Source organism: Hippopotamus amphibius, chromosome 3 (genome assembly GCF_030028045.1).
Source record: "Hippopotamus amphibius kiboko isolate mHipAmp2 chromosome 3, mHipAmp2.hap2, whole genome shotgun sequence".
NCBI classification, from domain to species: domain Eukaryota; kingdom Metazoa; phylum Chordata; class Mammalia; order Artiodactyla; family Hippopotamidae; genus Hippopotamus; species Hippopotamus amphibius.
This window is the reverse complement of record NC_080188.1, coordinates 57,081,419-57,102,770: the sequence shown is the minus strand read 5'-3', so window position 1 is coordinate 57,102,770 and position 21,352 is coordinate 57,081,419. Positions and strand designations below refer to the sequence as shown.

General features: G+C 42.4%; 1 protein-coding gene across 10 annotated transcripts in view; it reads right to left on the bottom strand.

The window, feature by feature from the left end:
• The window catches only part of AFF1 (ALF transcription elongation factor 1), a 188,245-nt gene that overhangs the window by 88,854 nt on the left and 78,039 nt on the right, over window positions 1-21,352 (bottom strand). For 6 of the 10 annotated variants that reach the window (XM_057725861.1, XM_057725856.1, XM_057725858.1 and 3 more), the window contains 2 exons: window positions 2,906-3,029; window positions 1,584-2,504 (listed from right to left, as the gene is read on the bottom strand). The exons of 1 other annotated variant lie outside the window; for it this stretch is intronic. In XM_057725861.1, the coding sequence (XP_057581844.1) occupies window positions 1,584-2,504; window positions 2,906-3,029 (1,045 nt within the window). The remainder of the gene's footprint in view (window positions 1-1,583; window positions 2,505-2,905; window positions 3,030-21,352) is intronic. 3 more of the 10 variants (XM_057725860.1, XM_057725863.1, XM_057725864.1) reach the window with 2 other exon arrangements.

Below are 21,352 nucleotides of genomic sequence, written 5' to 3'. Positions count from 1 at the left end.
TGCTAATTTGTCTTAAAATTGTTTTAGAGCGTTTTTTTTTTTAAAGAAAACATGTTAAATTGTCCCCTTACCCCCCCTTTTTTTGTTGTTAACTAGAAAAATAGAACAGATCTTATTTGATAAATAAAGAAAATTCCTATGGTTCTTTCTTAACTATAAGGTAGGCTGACTGACCACAGGAGGAGGGAGAGCCTCACTTTATTCTTCTCCACCTTCATTCTGTTCCCTACCCCTACTGCCCGCCCATCAGAGGACAAAAGGTTCAATAAACGGCTCATTGCAGTGAATCTGTATAACTTACAGAGTTAAAGGAATCGTTCTACCATCTTGGTCATTTCTACCATCTGCTTTACTCCCCCTTTCTAATTTTTCCTCAGCCTCTAAAAACCAGTCACATTCTGAAGACATCCAGAGACACTCCAGCTCAAGAGCTGACGGTGGACAAAACCCTAACCTCTTCTAAACCAAAAGCTGACACCACAAAGGAACAATTTTCCTCCTTCAAGATAACAGTTATCTTTCCAGCTAGGGAGTCTTTTTTTTCCTTTATTTAAATCTTAAGGAATTTTACCTTCTAGCACTATGTAAAACTGGTATCTGAGTGCACATACAAGTCTTTGACGAATGGATATGCAAATTAGAATGTTTATACAATGGATGTAACTAAACCACAGACTTTACCTTAACAGATAAGCGCTAAAATAAATTCACTTCAAACATTTCACTTTGCACTATGAATCTGAATGTGAGTAACCGGTGTTAATTTAGAATTTCAGTGATAGGATGCGTGCTGATTCTCCTCAAACAGCACACTGCCATTTGTCTAAGGAGCAAAAAAAGGAATTTTTCCTTTGTTTAAAAAGATAATGTATTTTGGTTACTTGAAAAAGCTATAGTTCAATAACATTATATTTGTGACTCACTCTCAAATGAGATGTCATCACACTCCCACTCTTCTTTTGTAGGTGGTAAATAAAATATATTGGAACAGAAATTTAGTTTCAAAGTTTCTTACAATTTATAGGGAACAAATCTTTAAAAATTAATACCTTGCCTTCAACATTTTGACCTCTTGTTTTCACTTTTTTATGGTTTGGATCTCAGGAAAAACTAACTGGGGCAGAGGAAGTATTAACCAAAAAAAATTTTTTTTTCCTTTACAGTGTCTTTAAAGAAGCCAGTGTTCCCCAAATCAAAGACAGCTCAAAACCTTCCTGAAACTCTCATGATAGAAATGTCCTCTGCTGTGATTGGGTTGTGGGTAGTACAGGTATATACATTTTTCAGGGGTATACATTTTTCAAAACAGAGCAAACTATCCTCTTCCCATCTCTATATTTTAGTGTATATAAATCATGGCTCAATAAAAAAATTTTTTTTAACTTTCTACAAATCACATTTTAATATCTGTCATCAGTAATCCATCTCAGACCTCAGTTTCTTGTGGGTCAACAAGATCCTAAAGTCAGAAAGGAATCTCCCTGAACGAAGGCCACTGACATCCCTGCCCCTAAATCTCCAGAAACTTCCACCTCAAATCTTTCTTCACACTGGAATTGACTCTGATATGAACTTCTACTTACCTCGACTGACTGAGAAGGCATCTTCAGCTTAGTGAGCTTGGCTTTGGCAGGCACTTTTAAGTCTGTTTTCTCAAAGGTCTGTTGCCGGTAGTCCTCCAGCAGTGGTTTCAGTTCAGGAGACTCACTAGGAGCCTGGTCTTGACCATCCATGGGTCGGACATAGGCCGTGGGCTTCTGCTGCATTGCAAGGCTTTTTGAGGGGAGGGGGGGTGGGTGAAAAGTCTGAGAAGGTGGCTGGGGAGGGGCTACGCCAAGGCTGGCAACGGCCCCTGAAGTGTCTTGAAGGGTCTCTTTATCATGGACCTTTACTGCTAGGTCCTTGGGAGACTTGGCCAGGCAGTAGCCTTTATTGTTACTGTTACTGCTGTGAACCTTGTTGCTTCCTTGTGTCCTGGGAAGAGTCTGCTGGTTGGAATGTACAGGTGACAAAGGGGGGACTGGGGAAGGCAAAGAGAACAACGGAGAAAGCTCCCTCTCTGGAGCTGAGTCTGTCACTGAAGCACAGTGGTCTCCATCAGCCCTGCGGTCACCCTTTTTGTGATGACTAGAGCCGTACCCCTCCTGACCAAGGCGATCTTGGGTCAGGTGCTGGCTGTCCGCTGGACCATAGCTTTTGACATGGAGACTTGGCATTGGTTCCATTCTTGGCTGCGCCATCTTTGGGTTGTGGCTAATGTTACCAACAGGTAGTGGTCCAGAGGCAGGAGTGTTAACAGGCTGGTGGTGGACACTAGTGTGGAAGGAGTGGGATGGAATGCTGCTCCCCTTCTCAGGAAATAAAGGATATCTTGGCTTTCCCAACCTATTTTCGGAAGCATCCAAGCGTTGAGGGTGGGACTTGGTACTAAGGAACTCCTTCATCTCTTCATAGTTTCCCAGCATGTTCTGTATTCGACTGGATAGCTCATCACCTTTTTCTGTCTGAAAAAAAGAAAAGGTAGCAGAGTTAGATACTGAGGGAGAAAAAGAGGGGGAGGAAAACCACCATTTAGTAAACCACGTTACACAATGCCATTAGAAAAGAAACACCTCAATTTAATGTGTAACAGAGAATTTAACATGCAATTTCGACTCAATTCCTCTGTTGAGAAGCCTGCCATGGACAAATATTACTAAATACATGAGACTTAACATTACAAAAGAAAACCACAAACTTTGGTAATTTTGACTAATGAGGTTCAGAGGATTTTCATCTTTTGTTTTCAAAAAGCCATCGCTAGGATAAGTTGTCTTATTTTCACAGTTGTGACCCTGTTCAAACTCACTTTCATCACAAAGTCAAATATGGTGATAAATCAAACTTTTTCATATTCAAGAAATACCTTGTAGGGCTCTCCAAAAAGGGGGATCTTTTCAGAAAATGCTTCTTTCTCTTGGTGAGCTTCCTGGTTGCGCCTTTCCTTCTCTCTAATTCGAAGCAGGTTTCTGTCTTCATTGTACAAGCTGCTTCAGATGCCACAAAAGAACAAAAACAAAGTTTATCAGTATCCAAGCTTTGCTGTACATATGTACACGTGTGAGGGAGGGCAGCACAGCTCAAGAAGCTGCGACGACAACGGAGCTAGTTAGTCTAAAGAAAGCCCAAGTCCCTCATCCCACTCCTAGATTAAGGCCTCAGTCAAGCCGCTGCAACCCTCCTCGGGTCTTGGCTCTGGACTAAGCATTCACTCTGGGCTACTGCCTTCATGGCTCAGGACTGACTCCAAACGGAACAGTCTTTTATAGTCAGTGGTGGAACTGAGACAAGATTAATGATATTTTCACTGTCGGCTTGCAAAATACGGGGTAGAGGTAGAAGCTTTTCATCTGAAGGAGTCAGCAGGATGTGAACTTTAAAAAGGCTGTCTTCCTGGATCCGTATTTCACATTTTGGAAGATTAAAATCAAAAGGCTTATTTCATAATTAAAAGATTACCAGGCACCCAAAACAGCATTTACTTTATTCTCAGCCTACTCTACTGGAAGTGTCTTGGCATGTAAACCTGAAAAGATAATTTTTATTTCTCATTTCAAATGTCAAGGATGAGAAAATTCAATTTTAGATGTCAGCTCTACCTACTGAGAAACCTATAATCTGATTGCACTACTTAAACCACGTAAAAATGTATCCTAAATCATCAGCCCTGGCACCAAAGGAGTTAAAAATGCATTTACCGACAAACAAATCACAAAGATGGCAACCCAAAAGAGTGCAGTTTTAGCATGTAAACCAAAAGAGGGTCTGCCTTAGGTCAGCAACGCGGGCCACCCCCTCCCAACTCTGACATGTGATACGTAAGAATAATGAAAATAAGAACTGTAAGACCTTTGTCCTCATAGGCTTGTCTTAGAGGATCTACTGAATCTTCCCCCCAATATTATCTGAATAAACCGGAAAATATTCTACTGTCTCTCCGAGGCTCTCTGTACCTTAGAAACTCGAGCCCTGACGTCGGACACCCTCCCCCACCCCTTTCCCGGCCTCTCTGCCCTCGCAGGACTTCTCTGATTTCCTCTGACAAGAGCCTACTTAGTGGTCTCCCTGCCGCCCACATCTTGTCCCTCTAACTTAGCCTTCTCATGGAAAGAAATCTGATCTAAGGCTCAGGGTCTCATGTCACTATCCATATTTTAAAATAACAAGCGTTCAACAGCTCTTTGCTACTGTAGAATAAACTCTCAATCCTTGCTTTGACATTAAAAGTCCCCCATAATCTGGTACAGATCTACCCTAGAAACAACCTTGCTGTCTCCCTGCAGGCCTACCATTTGCATTCTACCTAATAGTTATGTCCATTGCCCAAACACACCCTGTAAAGCGCAGCCTCCTGCTCTAATCCCCCTCACCCCAGAACCCCCTTTTACTGAAAGATAACCATTCTTCCAGGACCAGATTACCTACAAAACTCCCTCGAACCACCTTTATATTCCAGTCACACCAGACCACTCCCCGCTCCTTAGTGATAATCCTGGACTTTGATGCTTTCATTCTAATCACGTTAATTTCCTCTCGGTCTCTCAACCATATATCTCTAGTCCCAATTTTCAGCTTCCAACAAATATCAGGAGTGATTCCAATTTCACCCACCTTAAAGGCTTCCTCAAATCCACCTGACTTAATATATCGATTGATTCTTTCCCCTTCTCCCCTGTCCCCTTGAATGTCAACCTCATCATAACAGAACCTCTAATATTTTTCCTGCCTCCTGGTGCTAACGCATGGTACTTTGCATAGAAGCTAAACATTAAATGTTTTTTAATTTAAAAACAGCCACTATGCTTATAGTATATTACTTGTAATTTTTAAATTTAACTCTGAAAGACACAGCGTGCCCAAAACAGTTTTTAAAAAATTATGATCATCTAAAAGGTGATTGCCTGCTATTTCCATAGACTTTCAATCTACAAATTGTGGGGGGCCAGCAGGAAGGCTAAGCTACCTGGTTGAATTCACTGGGATGTAGTAAAGAATTATCTGCTTAGATCACCACAGCAAAAACTTTTCCTAGATGATGGGTATCTTGATATCAGAATTTAAGAGAACAACAAAGTGAACATTTATGTTAGTCAAATACTAAAAACATTGAGGAAAAACTAAAACAGAAACTGGCTTATGGAGTCTTCTTTTAAAAGTTTGAATCTCACACACTTCAGACAGACTTATTTCTGAGTGACAGTAGCACAATGGACTTGTTGACCACTCAAGAACTCCTTTCAATTGTTTTATGATTTTGGTAATTCTTGTTGGCTACACACACACACACACACACACACACACACACACACACACACACGTGCGCGTGCACCATTTAACATTAACATCCAACCATGGGAGCCAAATAAGGGGGTTGATCAGGAAATAACTTTTTTCCTTCAAACTCGCTTCACTGCCACTTTGTTTGCAGGGAGGGGTAGGGCACGCAACTGTCCTCTAAGCAACTTGAACTCCCAAGCTTCTCTTTTCCAAAGCCACCTGGTACAGACAGCCCACACGGGCCGCACACAGAAGGGGACGCAGCTTTGCAAGGGTGCCTGTTTTGCTATTCTCGCCACAAAGGGAGTTCTCCCTTGTCTGATTCTGCCGGTTACATCAGTGGGGTTTCTATAGCTTGATCTGCTTGTTGAATGTTCACGGCCTGTGGCTCTGCTTAAAGAGGCAGAGCTCTGCCCACTTCTGAGAAGCAGCTACCTTTGTCTCAGAAAAGGGAACCCCAAATGGCAAAATTCTCAGTCCTAGATTGAAAAGTGAGCATGTGTAACAACAGCACCTCAACTATCAGGCTGCTCAGGGTCCTTGCTTAATTTTCTTGTCAACTGCACATACGTTTAAGAAAAGCTACACTGGTTTAAAATGACTGAAGTCTCTCTAAATCAATCAGCTCAGCCTTATCTCAGCATCAGTTAGGCTTTACCACGCTTCTAAATTTTCATTCCAAAAATATAAAAGCTGCTACAAAAATAATGAGAACTCAATTTTACAAAATTTCAAACACTGGCATACTGCTTTGTGATTCAAAAATTGAAGCACGTGCCTCCTACCGGGCGGAAATTCTACTAACTTAAGGATTCTGCTTAATTAAAGGTTTTATTTCGTTAGTTTAAGGGGAAAAAAGCTTAAAAGCCACACCCAGATTTCTTTGGCAGACATATGTAATACTATACCAATTTTGAGATACTACACCAATTTCTCATTCACCATCACCCTTCGACTGAGAAACCCACAAATAGTGAGATGAGGAAAAGATACCACAAGTGTCACTGGTAGGATGAGTTTTATGAAGCCTAAACTTGGTGATAGCAACTCACTCCCACCCACACTGTCTGCTGGGCAACTCCCTCTTGGGTATCGCTCACCAAGGCCCCTGGGCAGGGCAGAGGAAGGCAGAAGAGACAGGATGTGACCAGTCCAAGCCCCAGGATGACGTGGGGTAAGCTGTGAGCCCTCATTCTTCTATGCTGTCTACCTTCTCCTTGCAACTAACAGAGGTTTGCCAGTCATACTGGGCAGCTTTCTGGTTTATTTGGCTTTTACTTATTAAGTTTACAATGGCTTAAGGAATGGTTTGTTAACGTATCAGGCAAAATTTTTCACGAGTATTTTCTTTTTCTTGGTTCCACTGTGAAATCAGGGGAAGTTTACATTTTAAAAACATTAACACAATTAGTAGCATGAGTAAACCATTGTTCCGCCTCTTACATACACATCACTGTTGTTTTAAAACCAAGGTGCAAGCAAGGAGGGGGTGGATGGAAGAATTTTAAATGAGGGGATTTTAGGAAGCAGTAAATGTCCTACACAATTCATAAAGTCTGTAATTACCTTTGAATAATTACAAGTTGACAACCACTTCTCTTAATTAAAGGTGGCAGTTTTTCCTCTGGTATGAAGGAAAAAACGCATTCTTGCTCTCACAGGATAGCCTCATCCCAACACCAGCCCTGTCAGACTTTGCCACTGTTCACACGGAGAGTTACACTTGGCCCTCTGTATCTGGAGATGTGGAACGCGCAGACGCGGAAGGACCATACGAGGCCGCTTCCTACGAGGGACTTGAACATCCTGGGATTTTGATGTCAGCAGCGGTACTGGGACCAGTCCCCTGCAGATACAAAGGGGTGGCGGTACAAGTTCTCCTTCACTGATTTCTACACGGCACTTCGCATTAGATAAGAGGTTCTCCAACGTCAGTGAGCAGCGGGAGGACCTGTTCAAACAGAGATTGCAGAGACCTGCCCCCAGGGCTTCTGATTCATTCTGATGTGACACCTGAGATGTGCATGTTGAACAAGTTTCCAGGTGGTTCTGATGAGTACAAGCGAACACAGTCTTTGGGGGCTCTGTGGGTCGTTTTAGGCTTACCAAGAAACAACAGCAATGATGAGAGCAGCAGAGCCAAGGACAGCCCCCCCTTAGCACCTGTACAAGGACGGCACTGCTTTAGGCACATCACCTCAGCCTCCTATTTAATAGTCACAACTGCTCTGTGAGAGGGAGATGATTAATCCCTTTTCCCAGGTGAAAAAAAAAAAGGCTCAGAGATTAACTTGTTATTAAACGGTAGACCTGAAAATTCAAGTGCAGGCCGCCTGACACCAAAGCTTGTGTTCTGAAGTACAGTTCGGCTAGTAAAGCTTTCAGGCTATATTAAATAGAGCAGACAAAGAAGGCGTGCTAAAATGTGCTAATTTACAATCACTCGTAATTGCTTATAACCCCTTAGTCTCAAAGAGGTGCACATTGACAACTGCGGTATGACCCCTGCCAGCAGAGCGTCTCACAGCCATAAAACACACGTTTCGTTACATGTATCTACACAGGTCTGTCCCTGCCTGTGGACGCAACACAGAGCCCTTGGGGGGGGGGGGGGGGGGGGGAGGATGACAGCATGAATTTGCTCTTCAAATTATAAAAACTGTGCTACACTTCTTATGTTAGAGCCTTTTTTAAGTTTACAGATTTAAGGTCACTGACCCCATAATAACCTCTGGATTCACAAGTCATCTCTAATGTGCTAAGGGGCTCTTCACATTAATTTCTTTCAAGAACAGGCTGTAAATAAACTTGCACTAAAGTAGCCATTATATGCCTGATACCGGGCTCCGCTCCCATTAACTGCTGGCCGGCTGACCCAGGCCATGTTCCTAGGGCCTCAGTGCCAGCTTTCTGGTCAGCCCAGGAGTCCCCACCTAGGGGGGGAACAAGTCACATGGTGATTTGAAGCAGCTGACTGCATTCAAAAACAAGTCCACGTGCTGAAGTGCCCTGGGGGGAGGGTGCAAAGTCTGACCACCCAGCAGACATCCATGAGTTCCACCAAAAGTGTGCAAAAATATTTTTCGATAGGGAATAATTTTACTTTGTAGTAGCCAGGTTCTTGCTTTTGGATCATATACTACTGTCCACCATCTGCAAGTTTCAACCCTGATGCCTCGAAAGATTTCTGCAAAATGCATCAAACCACCGCCTCTACCACATTTTTTTTTTTTTTTTTAAATTAAGTGAACTAGAAAGACCGATGGGGGAAACCACAGGCTTCCATTTCCAGGGCCTGGTGAGAGCATAGTGACATGTGAGACTCACAAGCCATTACTAAGGTGGGCTGCGCCACAGATGTTTTCACTGACAGAATTCCACCACTCTCCATCAGCCGCACGGGAGTCTGAACAAAGCCTGGAGAGCTCAAACCTGCCAGGGTGCGCTCACTTCCAGAGAGGTGGTGAAACTCCTGAGGAATTCAGAGCTGCCCAGTCAGCCCCCGAAAGCAGTTATTCAGCCAACCCCATGCTGGGGCCTGTCAGGGCACATTTATTCCCACTTTTCAAATGCTCCTCCTTGGGGGTATGGGCCCATGTGTTAGAACATTAAGATAAAATGAAGAAATCACAGCTCTGTAAGGATTAGTGAGAGTGATCCCCCTTTTTCGCTTTCTCTTACACCAAGAAAGGAAAGAACCTCTGTGGAAGGAGGGAAAGGGAGGCCTGAGCTGGGCCTGGGATGCAGGGTGCATGCTGGCTCTGCTATCATCTGGCTGTAAGCACCTTCCCGGGCTGAGCCCACGGGCCCTGCTGCTAATCTAGGTTAGTCATGCAGGATCGCCGAATGCCACCGGGCGCTTCCATGGCAACTCGGCCCACAGGGCAGGCTGTGCACAGCTGACTACCCATTTATCACCCTTGACTGGTCACTTTGCACAGACCTTCCTCTGATGGATGTGACCAACTCACGTTTAAAAGTTTAATTCTCCCTCGGAGGATAGAGTGCAATTTCTCCTGCGTATTTATCTTCATGGGCATGGAAGAGACATTTGGCGGGAAGGAAGGGGGAAATCCTGAAATCAACAGGGTGCATTAATTCTCGAAAAGAACGAGTCTTTTCACTGTTTTAGAAGCACTGTGCCATTCTGATTTCAACATACAAAGGATAGAGCAAAACATAAAACTCACAAGTTTGTTCACAAGAGAGAAGCAGCTCTGGCTTAGAGAGTGGAGACACACATCACAAAGTGACAGAGGCAAAAGGACAGCAGGCTTGGATGCTTATTTGTACAAGTGCCTTTTTTTAGTTTGGAAGCCACCCCCATTGACTTTTTAAATCCACCTGGCCCTTTGTTTCCGTGTCCTCTATTCCTACAATCCGGGGATCAGAGAACATTTTGCACACTGGCTTTATGAAAAAAAGGTCCAACTTTTTTTTGGTCATTAAACCATATCACTCATACGTACATTTTAAAAAGAGAAATCAAAGTGGCTCCATGTTTGAAGGCAGAAGAAATGTTGCTTCAAAGAACGGAAAATGTGTTTGTCTCCCACTTTGTGCAGGTGAAAGAATTCACAACAGGCTTTCTCATAATAAAAATCACTCAGCTAAGTCTTTCAAGGATTTCACCTTCATTACCTGCCCCACCACTTAACACACACAATAAAGAAAAAAATCAGAGACTTAATCCTAAAACAAAATCTGATGTGATATAAAAAATAAATACCAGCTAAAGTGAAATTACAAAACAGCATTATGTCACAGTTGTTTTCCCGGAGCAGCTCCCACAGGATCATCTCAAACTAACAGCTCTGCTACTGGCTTCCGCCTGCCACAAAATGCTCAGCCTCATTAAAATAACAAAAGAACTGTGATTCCATTTTGCAGAATTCAATCAACCTTTAAGATACTTTATATACCTTAAAGGCATACTATGAGTTTTAAATTGAAACAGCCTCTACCTGGGCAAACTTGGGGGAAAAAAGTGAGTCACTTCACTTTTAACAAGAGACGTGCTAATGTACTTTTCAGAATGAATCTGCCAGGTGCTTCTGCAGGCATGTTAATGTGGAGCAAAGGTCTGAAAGGATACACTTCACAAAAATCTATCAAGGAGCACAAGATCAGGGTGAAGGGGGTAGGTGGTAGTTTAGGAAGTATCTTGCTTTAAAATTCTGTTTTAACGTGCTTTTCATGAGGATGTATTTACTCATTATTTGTGTAGTTCAAAGTTCTAATTAAAACCAAAAGAAACAGCCTCATATCCATATAACAATATCACGATCAGGGGTAAAGAAATATTAGGGTGTTGATCATTTTGGCAGTAACTCTCATTGGCATCTCTGAAAACGGATTTTGGACTCAACTCAGTCTTAGATCGTTGATAAATAATAATTATAGGCCCATCTTCATAAAACTGCACTGAAGACTATGTTTCAAAGTTCAAACACCAGCAGCTGCTGTTTTTTAACTGGAGTAGTCTCATTATAACCCATTTTGTCCTTCTTAATAACTCACATAGGGAATTCCCTGGCAGTCCAGTGGTTAGGACTCCATGCTCCAACTGCCGAGGGCCAAGGTTCAACCCCTAGTTGGGAAACTTAGATCTATCCCTCAAGCCTTGTGGTGTGGCCAAAATATTATAAAAAAAAATTTTTAGGAACTTCCCTGGTGGTGTAGTGGTTAAGAATCCACCTGCCAGATGCAGGGGATATGGGTTCGATCCCTGGTCCAGGAAGATTCCACATGTTGTGGAGCCACTAAGCCTGTGCACCACAACTACTGAGCCTGTGCTCTAGAGCCCTTGAGCCAAAGCTACTGAGCTCATGTGCCACAGCTACTGAAGCCTGTGCACCTAGAGCCCGTGCTCCGCAACAAGAGAAGCCACCGCCATGAGAAGCCTGCGCACCATAAAAAAGAGTAGCCCCTGCTCGCCACAACTAGAGAAAGCCCTCGTATAGCAATGAAGACCCAACACAGCCAAAAATAAATTTTAAAAAATTTTAATCATTTAATTATATTTTGAGGGGTATTTTTTACCCTATAGACAGAAAAGCACAAGAACTTGTGTTCATCACTAATTGGTCTTAAAAGGGGCGTGGGGGAGGCTGTGTGGTTGGGGATACACAGCTGCGACAAAAGTGGGAGGAAGGGAAAGGGGACGAATGAGCTAATGTGTTCCCACATGCAGTACACCATGTCCGTACCTTTCACACACATTTTAAAAACAAAAAACTAGTACTGACAGAGGAAGGCCATCGTGCCGATGACACAATTACACAAACCACACCAGGGAAAACAAATCACTCCCAATCTCGAAGACTTTGACAATGAGTATAGCTGGCAGTTAATAAAGTATCTGTTGTTAATGTTACTTGAAATGAGAACAGCTTATTGCTACTGACGAATTCCAGAAAACTCAGTCTCTGAGAAGCTTCCCTAAAATGCTGACAGTACTCACCTGCAGTTAATGGAAACGACGTATAGAAATTACTCCCCACAGTGGCAACAGGCTCACTAGAGATAGATCTGCCACTTGACTAGTTATCCACATCTCCTCCTTTAGTTATAAAGACCCCTGGTGATCAGAGCCGCCTCTGATGGCCTGCTGGTTGGCCCTGCACATTTGGCACCCACCAGAAACATGGGTAGAAGCTGCTGGCTCTTCTTGCAAGTCTGGTCTGTACTAGGATCAACCAGAGCTCTGGCCTCACTCCCAGGCCATTCTTCTTACACACTCAACTGACCATGAAGGACCACATCACATACCTATAAAATAATGAGGCTGGTGAAAGTCTGTATCATTACAGCCACAAATTAAAAGAATGCTGCGGTCACAAACTAGGAAAGACTGTAGACAAGCAAGCTTAAAGTGGCGTTTGTTTTTATGCTCGCCTCATTTAATTCATACTCAACTTTAAAAAAAATGTTTGGGGCATTAAATCAATTAAGTATCCAAAAATTCAAATGAAGTGTTGTGTGGACGTCCTCACCTCCTTGTCCTTGGCTATCTAGCTCCATGAAGCTGCCTCTTTCTAAAATCATGAATCTGATCGTGTCATTCACCCATTTGATAAGCCTTCTGAGCCTCCAGCTGCCTACAGGATTAAAGCTGATGGATGGTGTGCAAGCGACCCTTCAACCACCTGGCTTCCACTTACCCCTCAGCCCTCTTGGAATAAACCCCCCTCTGCCCACTCCCTCACCTCTCAACCCTCGGAGCACAAGGAAGTGGGAGAAAGCACAACCTTCCTCTCTCTGCCGGTTCCCTAATGGACTCCTAACCTGACTCTCAAAGCCTTGCAAAACATCACTGCCTCTAGCCTGGACCTCCATTCTCACCTCGCATCTCCTGCTGTGAATGATCTCTTTCTCTGGGATACCTCTGTTCTTGCCAATCTGCTCATGTTTACATTTACGAAAACAAGACAAACTGTGTGCGGGCCTAGAGATTTCCCTGGTTAGACGGTGAGCTCCCGAAGGGCAAGAACTATTCATGAGAGCTTAGCAAAAAGGGATGCTTAATACACATCTTTGACTAAAACGATTATATTCCGGCATTACTCAATTGCAAATAATCCAGAATGCTGCGGAATTCTGCCAATCGTATTTATTATTTGATGACAAAGCATGATTCATTGTCTGATACCTAAAACCGATTTTACCAGACTGTTGTGCCCATCAAATGACTCAAACCTAGAAGGAAGCTGACATCATTCTTTCCTAGATCAGCCATGAAAGCTGCCTCAGCTAACACCGTATGTTTATCAGCTAATGTCACAGGTTTTATTCTTCAATTAGTCATAACAGTATACTATACCAAAGGGGAAAAAAAGGTGTGGGTAACATTTATAGCAAAGACACATTTAATTTTAAATCAACAAGATTTAGAACACTGTTAACAAGCAACTTCAGCAACAAAATTCCACAATGAAAAAAACTCTCAGTGCTGCTATAAACGCATCATGGTAAAAACAAAGAAAATACGAGATTTACAGAGAGACTTTTAAAATGCAAATCAGATTACGTGGCTCTTTCCACGGCTGAAAGCCCCCTCTATAGGCTGCCCTTAGCATTCAAGGCTAAAATCCAGAAGCCTGGCCTGGAAGGCTCCATCCCCATTTCCTTTCAATTGCTACCTCCCTGATCTATTCCCTTCCCCAACGTCCTCCTCAATCGCTAGTCGCGCTGGCCTTTCCATGGCTGGAACTGGTCGAGCTGTGCGCTGCTGATCCCTGTCTGGATGCTCAGTCCCTACAGCTGAGGACAATGTTGTCACTAATATCTCCTGGTGGTAATTATCAGCTCCTCATCTAGGTCCCAGACCTAAATGGCCACTCTCCCCACCCAGCAGGAGCTCTCTAGCACTTCACCCTGCTTTGTCTCTTCTTATCACTAAAATTGTCTTGTCTGTTCACTTATCTGTTTAACTATGTCTGGAGCCCCACCCTCACCTCCACAAGGAATATAAGCTGCAGCAGGTCAGTCACCTTTTTTCTCCTGTGCCTCATTATGTACCCAGCTCTAACCCATTAAGCTAAGCGAATACTGGTTGAATGGATGGAATTCTGCATACAGATGCAGAGACAGCAGTGGTTTCTTTTTTATTATTATTATTAAAAAATCACACAACCTGAAGTTAACAGAAGCATTTTCAAAAGATACTCACTTTTTAAAAACTAGGCAGTTATGGACAGCATCCTCTAAATAACTGATTAATACATCAAATTTTCAAGTACTATAGAAAGCAAGAGAAAAACAAATCATTTCCAAATTCATCTTGTGTCTCATGAGATTGCTAAAATGTCCCTAAAGGGACTAAAAAATTGTTCAGGAACAAGTTTTTTTTGTTGTTTTTTATTTTTTGTTCTTTTAAAGAAGAGACTAATTCTATGGTCATAAGAGATCGAACATACTAAGTGGATATTTTTTGTCACTGAGCAGCTTAAGCACCAGCTAATTCCCAACATACACCAAATTAAACAAATTACATTCTATATTATAGAACTGCTTGGAAAACTACAGGATTTACCATTCCAAAAGGAAGAGTCCCTCCCAATGACTGAACTTCTAACACACATTCCAGAAAACCAATTGCACCACATACGATAAGAAGAACTGTTTGAAACTGGGCCAACATACCAAATACAGCTTCAGCCAGAACAAATGCTCAGCCTTTAGACTTGCTAACCAACAGTAAAAAGCAACAGGAAAAGGCTTGCACGTGGAAAATGAAAGGAAAAGCAATGTCTGCGTATTGATAAGAACAGCAGGGAACAATGGAATAGTAAGGAAACTGGCAAGATGCAATTTATTGCTCTAAAGAAGAAAATATTAAGAAATATTTATTCTTTAAAAGAGTAGACAGAGACCCAATACATTTTTCAGTTACTGAACAAACCCCCCAAAATTGTAGGGCTCTTCCTCCATTCATTTAATAAAGCTCATTCCATAGAGGGGGAGGATATCTAAAACTCCACTCCCCAATCAACAAATGACTTCTAGTAGCAGAAATCATTGTCAATTATATTTCACACCTAGTTAAACACGCTACCGTGGACACACATATGAAGAGAGAAACTTTCTAGGACTGAAAAAGTTTTCAGGCTCTAACAATCACATGGAATAAAGCCACATGGATATCTAATCTTACTTGCATGTTAAACAAAACAAAGAAAATATAAGAATAAAGTGTTCCTGTGTTTTTAAAGAACCATCAGCATTTTTTTCTCTTTATCTCTTGACTTACAGTTCTCTCTCCGTTTGCTTAACTGTACATGTCACACTTGTTTTCACAGAAAGAAAGCTTAATGTCATAAAAACTAGAGGCAGTCCCATTATTCTATTCCATTTCATTCCACAGACATTTCAAGTAGGAAGAACAGGGAGATTATTATAGGAGAAGAAAGCTGGAGACATGTATTGGTATTTTACATGGCAACAAGCAACAATTACATGTTTCTAAATATGCTCATTTTCATCCTAACCCCAGCTCACCTCCTACCACCAGCTATAATTGGCATCGCCTTAAAGCTAAACAGTAAGTCATTGTTTTTCTGGAAAAGTCTCCCTTCATTTTGACCTCTACTGAGCAGTGTTATGAGCCTTACAAAGCTTGTCAGGATTCTCTGGGCTGGATTTTGGCCCAGCCATGAACATTTATATGCAGACTAGATCATCTTTCCCCCATCACTGCCAACAGGCAGCTCACTTGCATAAAACAAAGGGTACTTATCAAAGTTAATAAAGCATCGCTCCACCTTCTTCAATCCAAGTAAATGAGAATCTGAGAGCTCAATTATTTAAAAAAGAAAAGAACTACTTCAGGATTTTTAGAGATTATGTCCTTTTTCATGCTTTATCATTTTCATTTTTAACTCTCTCTTTGAAAAGCAGAGGCTAATATATCCATTGTAAGGAAATGATAAGCAAATATTAAAAATTACCAATACACTGATAACAATTAAACAAGGCCTCTGATTATAAAGTATTTCCTTCAAACAAAATTGCATTTAAAATATTATTTATACCACTTTAAGTTATTTAAGAGCTCTAATACACTTATTTATCTATGGTTTTCTGTAGTCCAATTCAAGATCTTAATCGCCACAGAACGGTAACAGAAGACCTATTTGTTTCCAGTAAATATTGACTCTTATGTGCTAGACCTACGGACAAAAGCAGTAAGGAGACCATAATCTAGTGGGAGAAATACAAAAGGGGGGAAACACTAAGACTGATTGTAGAGGATGCTTACAAGCGCTAAATAGGAGAGAAAAACACCAAGTCTAAATGGAGGGGCCTTGGATGATTTAATTAAGAGCAGTGACACCTGAGCTTGAAGGATGCGCGGAAGTTTGGAGGAGGAGACGGGACCACCACATCCCCGCTTAGAAAGAGATCACTGGCCATGCAGTGTTTGCACCCATCTCACCGTGTTCCCCAACTCCAAATTTCTCATAGGAAGGGTCCAAAGAATCCCAGGTTATCTGTGGGGATGACAGCTTTTTGCAGTCATCCTCTCCACTGAGCTGGCCTAGGCTTCAAAGACCTTTCTTATGGCAACAATCCCGATATGGCCTGTGGGCTTTCCTCAGTCTGAAACAATGATCTCAAATACGGTGCACACCAAAAACTGTCAATTTTAGGAAATGATCAGAGCAGGGATGTCAAAGTTTAGAATGCAAACAGACTTAACTGTGACCACAGATGATCACAAAAGCAAAACCGATCACTCCTCCCACACCCTCTTTTCCTCCTCACTGCCCCAAAGAGCGCAGTCCCAGCACCCACCAGGGCACCAGCCCCCGTTACAGAGCCTTGCTGTGCAGTCTGCCTTGACTTCCTAATTCAAATGATTTTATTACACTCTTTTCAAGATCGCCAATGTATCATTCTGTTTGCTGAGCTGGCAGTCACAATTCCAGGACTGAAAAAGTTTAAAAGAAACATTTAACTGAATATCCCCACCCCAAACTGTTCCCTAGTTTCCTCACACGATTAGCCCAGAAATTTCCGAGTGGTGAAGTAAAATTAAAGGAGAATAAGGCTACCAGCGGCAAAGACGGGAAAAATATCTTTTTTAACATTCTTATTTGACTTACCATTAATCAATGCTTAAATCCCAACTTATAAATGTACAGTGAACAAAGTTAGCAGAAACAAAAACTGGACTACTAGGGGTTGGCAAACTATGGCCTGTGGGCCAAATCTGGCCCAGCTGCCTATTTCTGTAAACACTTATTGGAACCCTGCCCATTTGTTTACATATTGTCTACACGGCTGCTGCAGTGCGGGAACAGCAGAGGTGAGAAGCTGCAAAGTTGAGTAGTGGCAGCAAGGAATGCATGAGCACTAAAGCCTAAAATGTTTGCCCTCTGGCCCTTCACAGACAAGGTTTGTCAACCCCTGAATTATTAAACAAGAAAAATAAAGGATGAATTTTTAGAAGTTCATTTTGGAGTGTTTCATTTAAAGGAGTGCTTCTGAAATAATTTCTTCTGGAATATATATATGTCTTTCAGTAACACCAAATTTCTCTCTCGCCAGCTTTCCTGCCTCAAGGGGAAAAATGGAAAATCTCCACTCATCTCTAATTATCTCATTTTAATGCCTTACTCCCTTATTCCAAAAGATTCGCATGATGCAGTGTGTGGTGAGACGTGCCCCGAGCGGGCAGCCTGCAGGCTCCAGTGCCACTCACCGTGCGATGGTACCGGCTGTCTCCAGGACTCAGCTTCCCCATCTCCAATGCTTTGCCTGGTCTAACGGTCAACAGCTTCAAAAGGGTTGTAAAACAGCGTGTGCTGGTGGAAGTTCAGGAGCTGTATGAGGCATAAAAACCATGCCAGTCCCTGGTTCCAGCTGCATTTTCAATGGAATAATGGCCTTCACACTACAATTCTTTATAATTTCAGGATGAAATAAATGGAAAAGGACAGGATGTGAGGGAGATGGCAGAGCAGAAGAAAACATTAGGAGAAGCTCTGGGATTAAAAACTCCCAAGGCACAGTGAGTCCATCCAATTCCCTGAGCTAGCTACTCCAGAGGGTGGGTGTGGTTTTTGGAAAATATGAAGAATTAAGCCAGTGGCTGCTATTAAAGGTCAGAACTTAGTGTTCCCTCAAATGTCCTGGTTCTTTAGAAGTCTGGTGGGAGACTGCTCTACTAGATTTGAGTACCTTTATTTAAATAAAAGAACATCTGTTAGGTTGACAGCCCTGATGAAATTAAACTGAGATCTTCAAATGAAGGAAGAGTGAATCTCCTTTGATGTCTTATTCCTTCGAATTTAAAACCCCTTAGGGGATCTCCCACTAATTAAGGCTGCTACACCCACTCTGCCCTCAGGGGGGATGTTGCCTCCCTTACAACTCTGGGCAATCACAGATTCAGCTACTCCCTTACAATGAAATAGCTGAAAAATGATGGGAACATTTACATTAGGCTTTACCAAAAGCTGGAGGATAACAGAATAGAATTAAGCAGGAAACATGCAACCGGATCATTTGATCGACAAATTACAACTGTCTCACTTCAGCTTGGGGTCCCTGGTTATCTACAGATCTGCTGCCAGGGAAGACACGCCATCACCCCCAGACTTCTCTCATCCTGCCCAAGAGAGAGGCTCTAAGAGCCCTGGGCCCACCCATGCAGGATGATGGACATCAACTAAGTCCACTTCTTTCAGGAGAGCCCCTGCCTCCCTACTGGTGACTTCCATAGCATAACCCTGGAAGAACACAACCCAATCGTCCTAGCATTCCTTTAACGCATGCACCTTTTTTTTTTTTGGTTGCACTGCATGGCTTACAGGATCTTACTTCCCTGACCAGGGATTGAACCTGGGCCCTCTGCAGTGAAAGCACAGAGTCTGGGACCACCAGGGAATTCCCAAACACATGCACTCTTAAAGTAGCAGAGGGTGGTTTAGTTACATTCTTTCACAGGCATTTTACTGTTACCCCAAAATAGGGACGTCTAAAGGAATGGACAGGGTCTTTACTCCTCACAGTGTCTTCACTGCAGAGAAAGCTAATGTCAAAAAAAAAAAAAGTATTTTTAATAATTTTAGAGTCAGACTAAATGTTCCAAGCACTCTGTAAAGAAAGATTTGCTTATTTTTAGGAAGGCAGTCACCATATCCCTAGTCACAGACAGAGAAGAAATTTTAGTTTGTAACAGTCATGGGAAAAGTCATTTTCAAAACAATATTCAGTATATTTTAGAAGGGCCGAAAATCTCAGAAACTCACTAAAGCAATCCAGGAGAATTCTTAGTAAGAGAAACCTGGGTAAAGAAAAACCTTCATCCAAAGGTTTTGGTCTGAGACCTCAAGAGACTACCTAACCAATCTCTACAATGTGAGATATCATCAACTTCACACAGCTCATAATTTTAAAAACAAACAGGAATGACACCCTGAAAGGAGGCAAAATAAAACACAAACGTGTCTATTTACTCTTCCAATCATCTTCCCACATACACACCAAAAAATAACCCTAAGATTAGTTCTATAACTTAATAGGGGTTTGCATTGTCAAAATGTACCAGTATACTTAAGACCTGCACATTTTGTGGCATGTGAATTTTATGGCAAAAGAAAAAGAAACCCTCTAAATAAATACTTAACTTTGGTTAATGACACAGAATCTGAAGTACTGAGGGGAAAGTACACTGATATCTGCAACTGATATAAAAAGCACACAAGACAAGATTACTGGATGGATACAGCAATGAAGAGATGAACAGACATATGGTAACCAAAGTATAGTAAAGTGTTAATAATAATCTGGGGATGACACTTTTTATTGTGGAATTCTTTCAACTTTTCTAACTGCTTGAAAATGTTCCTATTGCAATATTAAGGAAAACCACCACAAGAATAAATTAGTAAATATGGTAGTACCTGAAAGACTGCCACACGCTAGGCGTTCAGCTCTCACATCTTTCATCAGACACATTCAGAGACTTCTGGTGCAATGTAAACTTTTATCAGAAAGGAATACCTGGGAAGCATATGTTCATCTATCAAATAGCATGGTGGACTTTGGAAAGAAAGGAAGTAAAGAGTGGTCCTGAACTTGTGAGACACACGACTGCATCTGCTGTGAGCGGAACTGAAACAGCTCGAGTACCTGCGTGCAGGCTGCATGAGTGCTATCTGAGCAAGCACGCTGAGCAAAACCTTACCTCACTCCTTCAAAACCGTGCCCTGGCTTCCGCTTTTTGCTCTACTGAGAAACTACAAATGATCCAGCAGAGACACATACACACATTTGCAGGAGTGAGTTTCAGGCTCCCATCTGCAGAGCTTTCAGGCAATTTCCCTAGCAACCAGGAGAAGACTTCATTCACCTTTCCCGCCTCCCTCCTCCAATCTTCACCTTTTAAAAAACACTGTTGCTGTTCCCTATCTGAGAACTAGGTTGTTTGTGAAGTTTTGGAAAATTAATCTTCTTTGATTTCTGTCCTATTTTTTCATGTACTGATTTAGAGCCTATGAAGGAACCATCAGAATCACATTTCCTTCTTCATATTTCAAAGTGTTTTTCTTGCAAGTCCTTCCCTACAAAATTACTAAGCCAGAACGTTTTGGGCTTTAAGGAGGGCCTGATTCTATGGTTCTATTTTCCCTAGTTTGAGTTACATCTGATATCTAGCTATAAAAGGCCCAGATTTTAGAAATGCATTTTACACAAGTAAAACTGTAATACAATAGGTAGTTACCTTATACCTACCAATCTCCTTTTCTGTATATTTTTTCCCTTGAACTAGTTGAAAATGCTGCTGCAATCAACCTCACCCCTGCCAGATACAGTGAGGCCCAAGTCACTCAGAAGTCTTTCCTTGCTCCTTTAAAAGGCTCACCTTAGTTCTCTGTTCATGCGCCCCTGGCACCTCTGACCCCTCTACCACCTCCCGCTACAGAGCAACCGGATGGCCACTCAAGGTTTCCACATGGAGACTGATGTTTGTCCGTCTCCTACCACGGTTTTGTTGAACGTGGGGAAGGCAGAGAGGAGGCTGAGCAGGACAGGACAGAACACTCTGGATACTGGCATAGCAAGCTGGTTAAAAGCACAGTCTTTGGAGTTAGTGAGGGTTCATTCAGATGGGGCTCTGCCACTTCCTAGCTGTGATCCTTTGGGCTAGTCATTTCACCTCTCTGAGTCTCAGTCACATCAGCCAGTAAAAGGGGTGGGGCGAGTAACAGTACCAGCTCCCTAAGATCAACAGGAGGATTAAGTGAGCTAATGACTGCTGAAGTGCACAGTAAACAGAGAGCACTCTTGTGGCTAAGAAAGAAGCCGGAAAATGTCCCCCAAATGTACCTCCAGCCGCCAAAAGAATTCTGTGCTCTTTACCCCCTGGGGGTCGACACGTTCCTAATTCGCAACTTGTATCCAAGTCCAAGCTCTTGCCCCCGGCCACCGCCCCTCTGCTTCAACACATCCCCTCCTCACCACACGCAGAAGCTTTTCTTCCATGTTCTGAATTTCTAGGCGAAGTCTGACCACTTCTACAAGACAG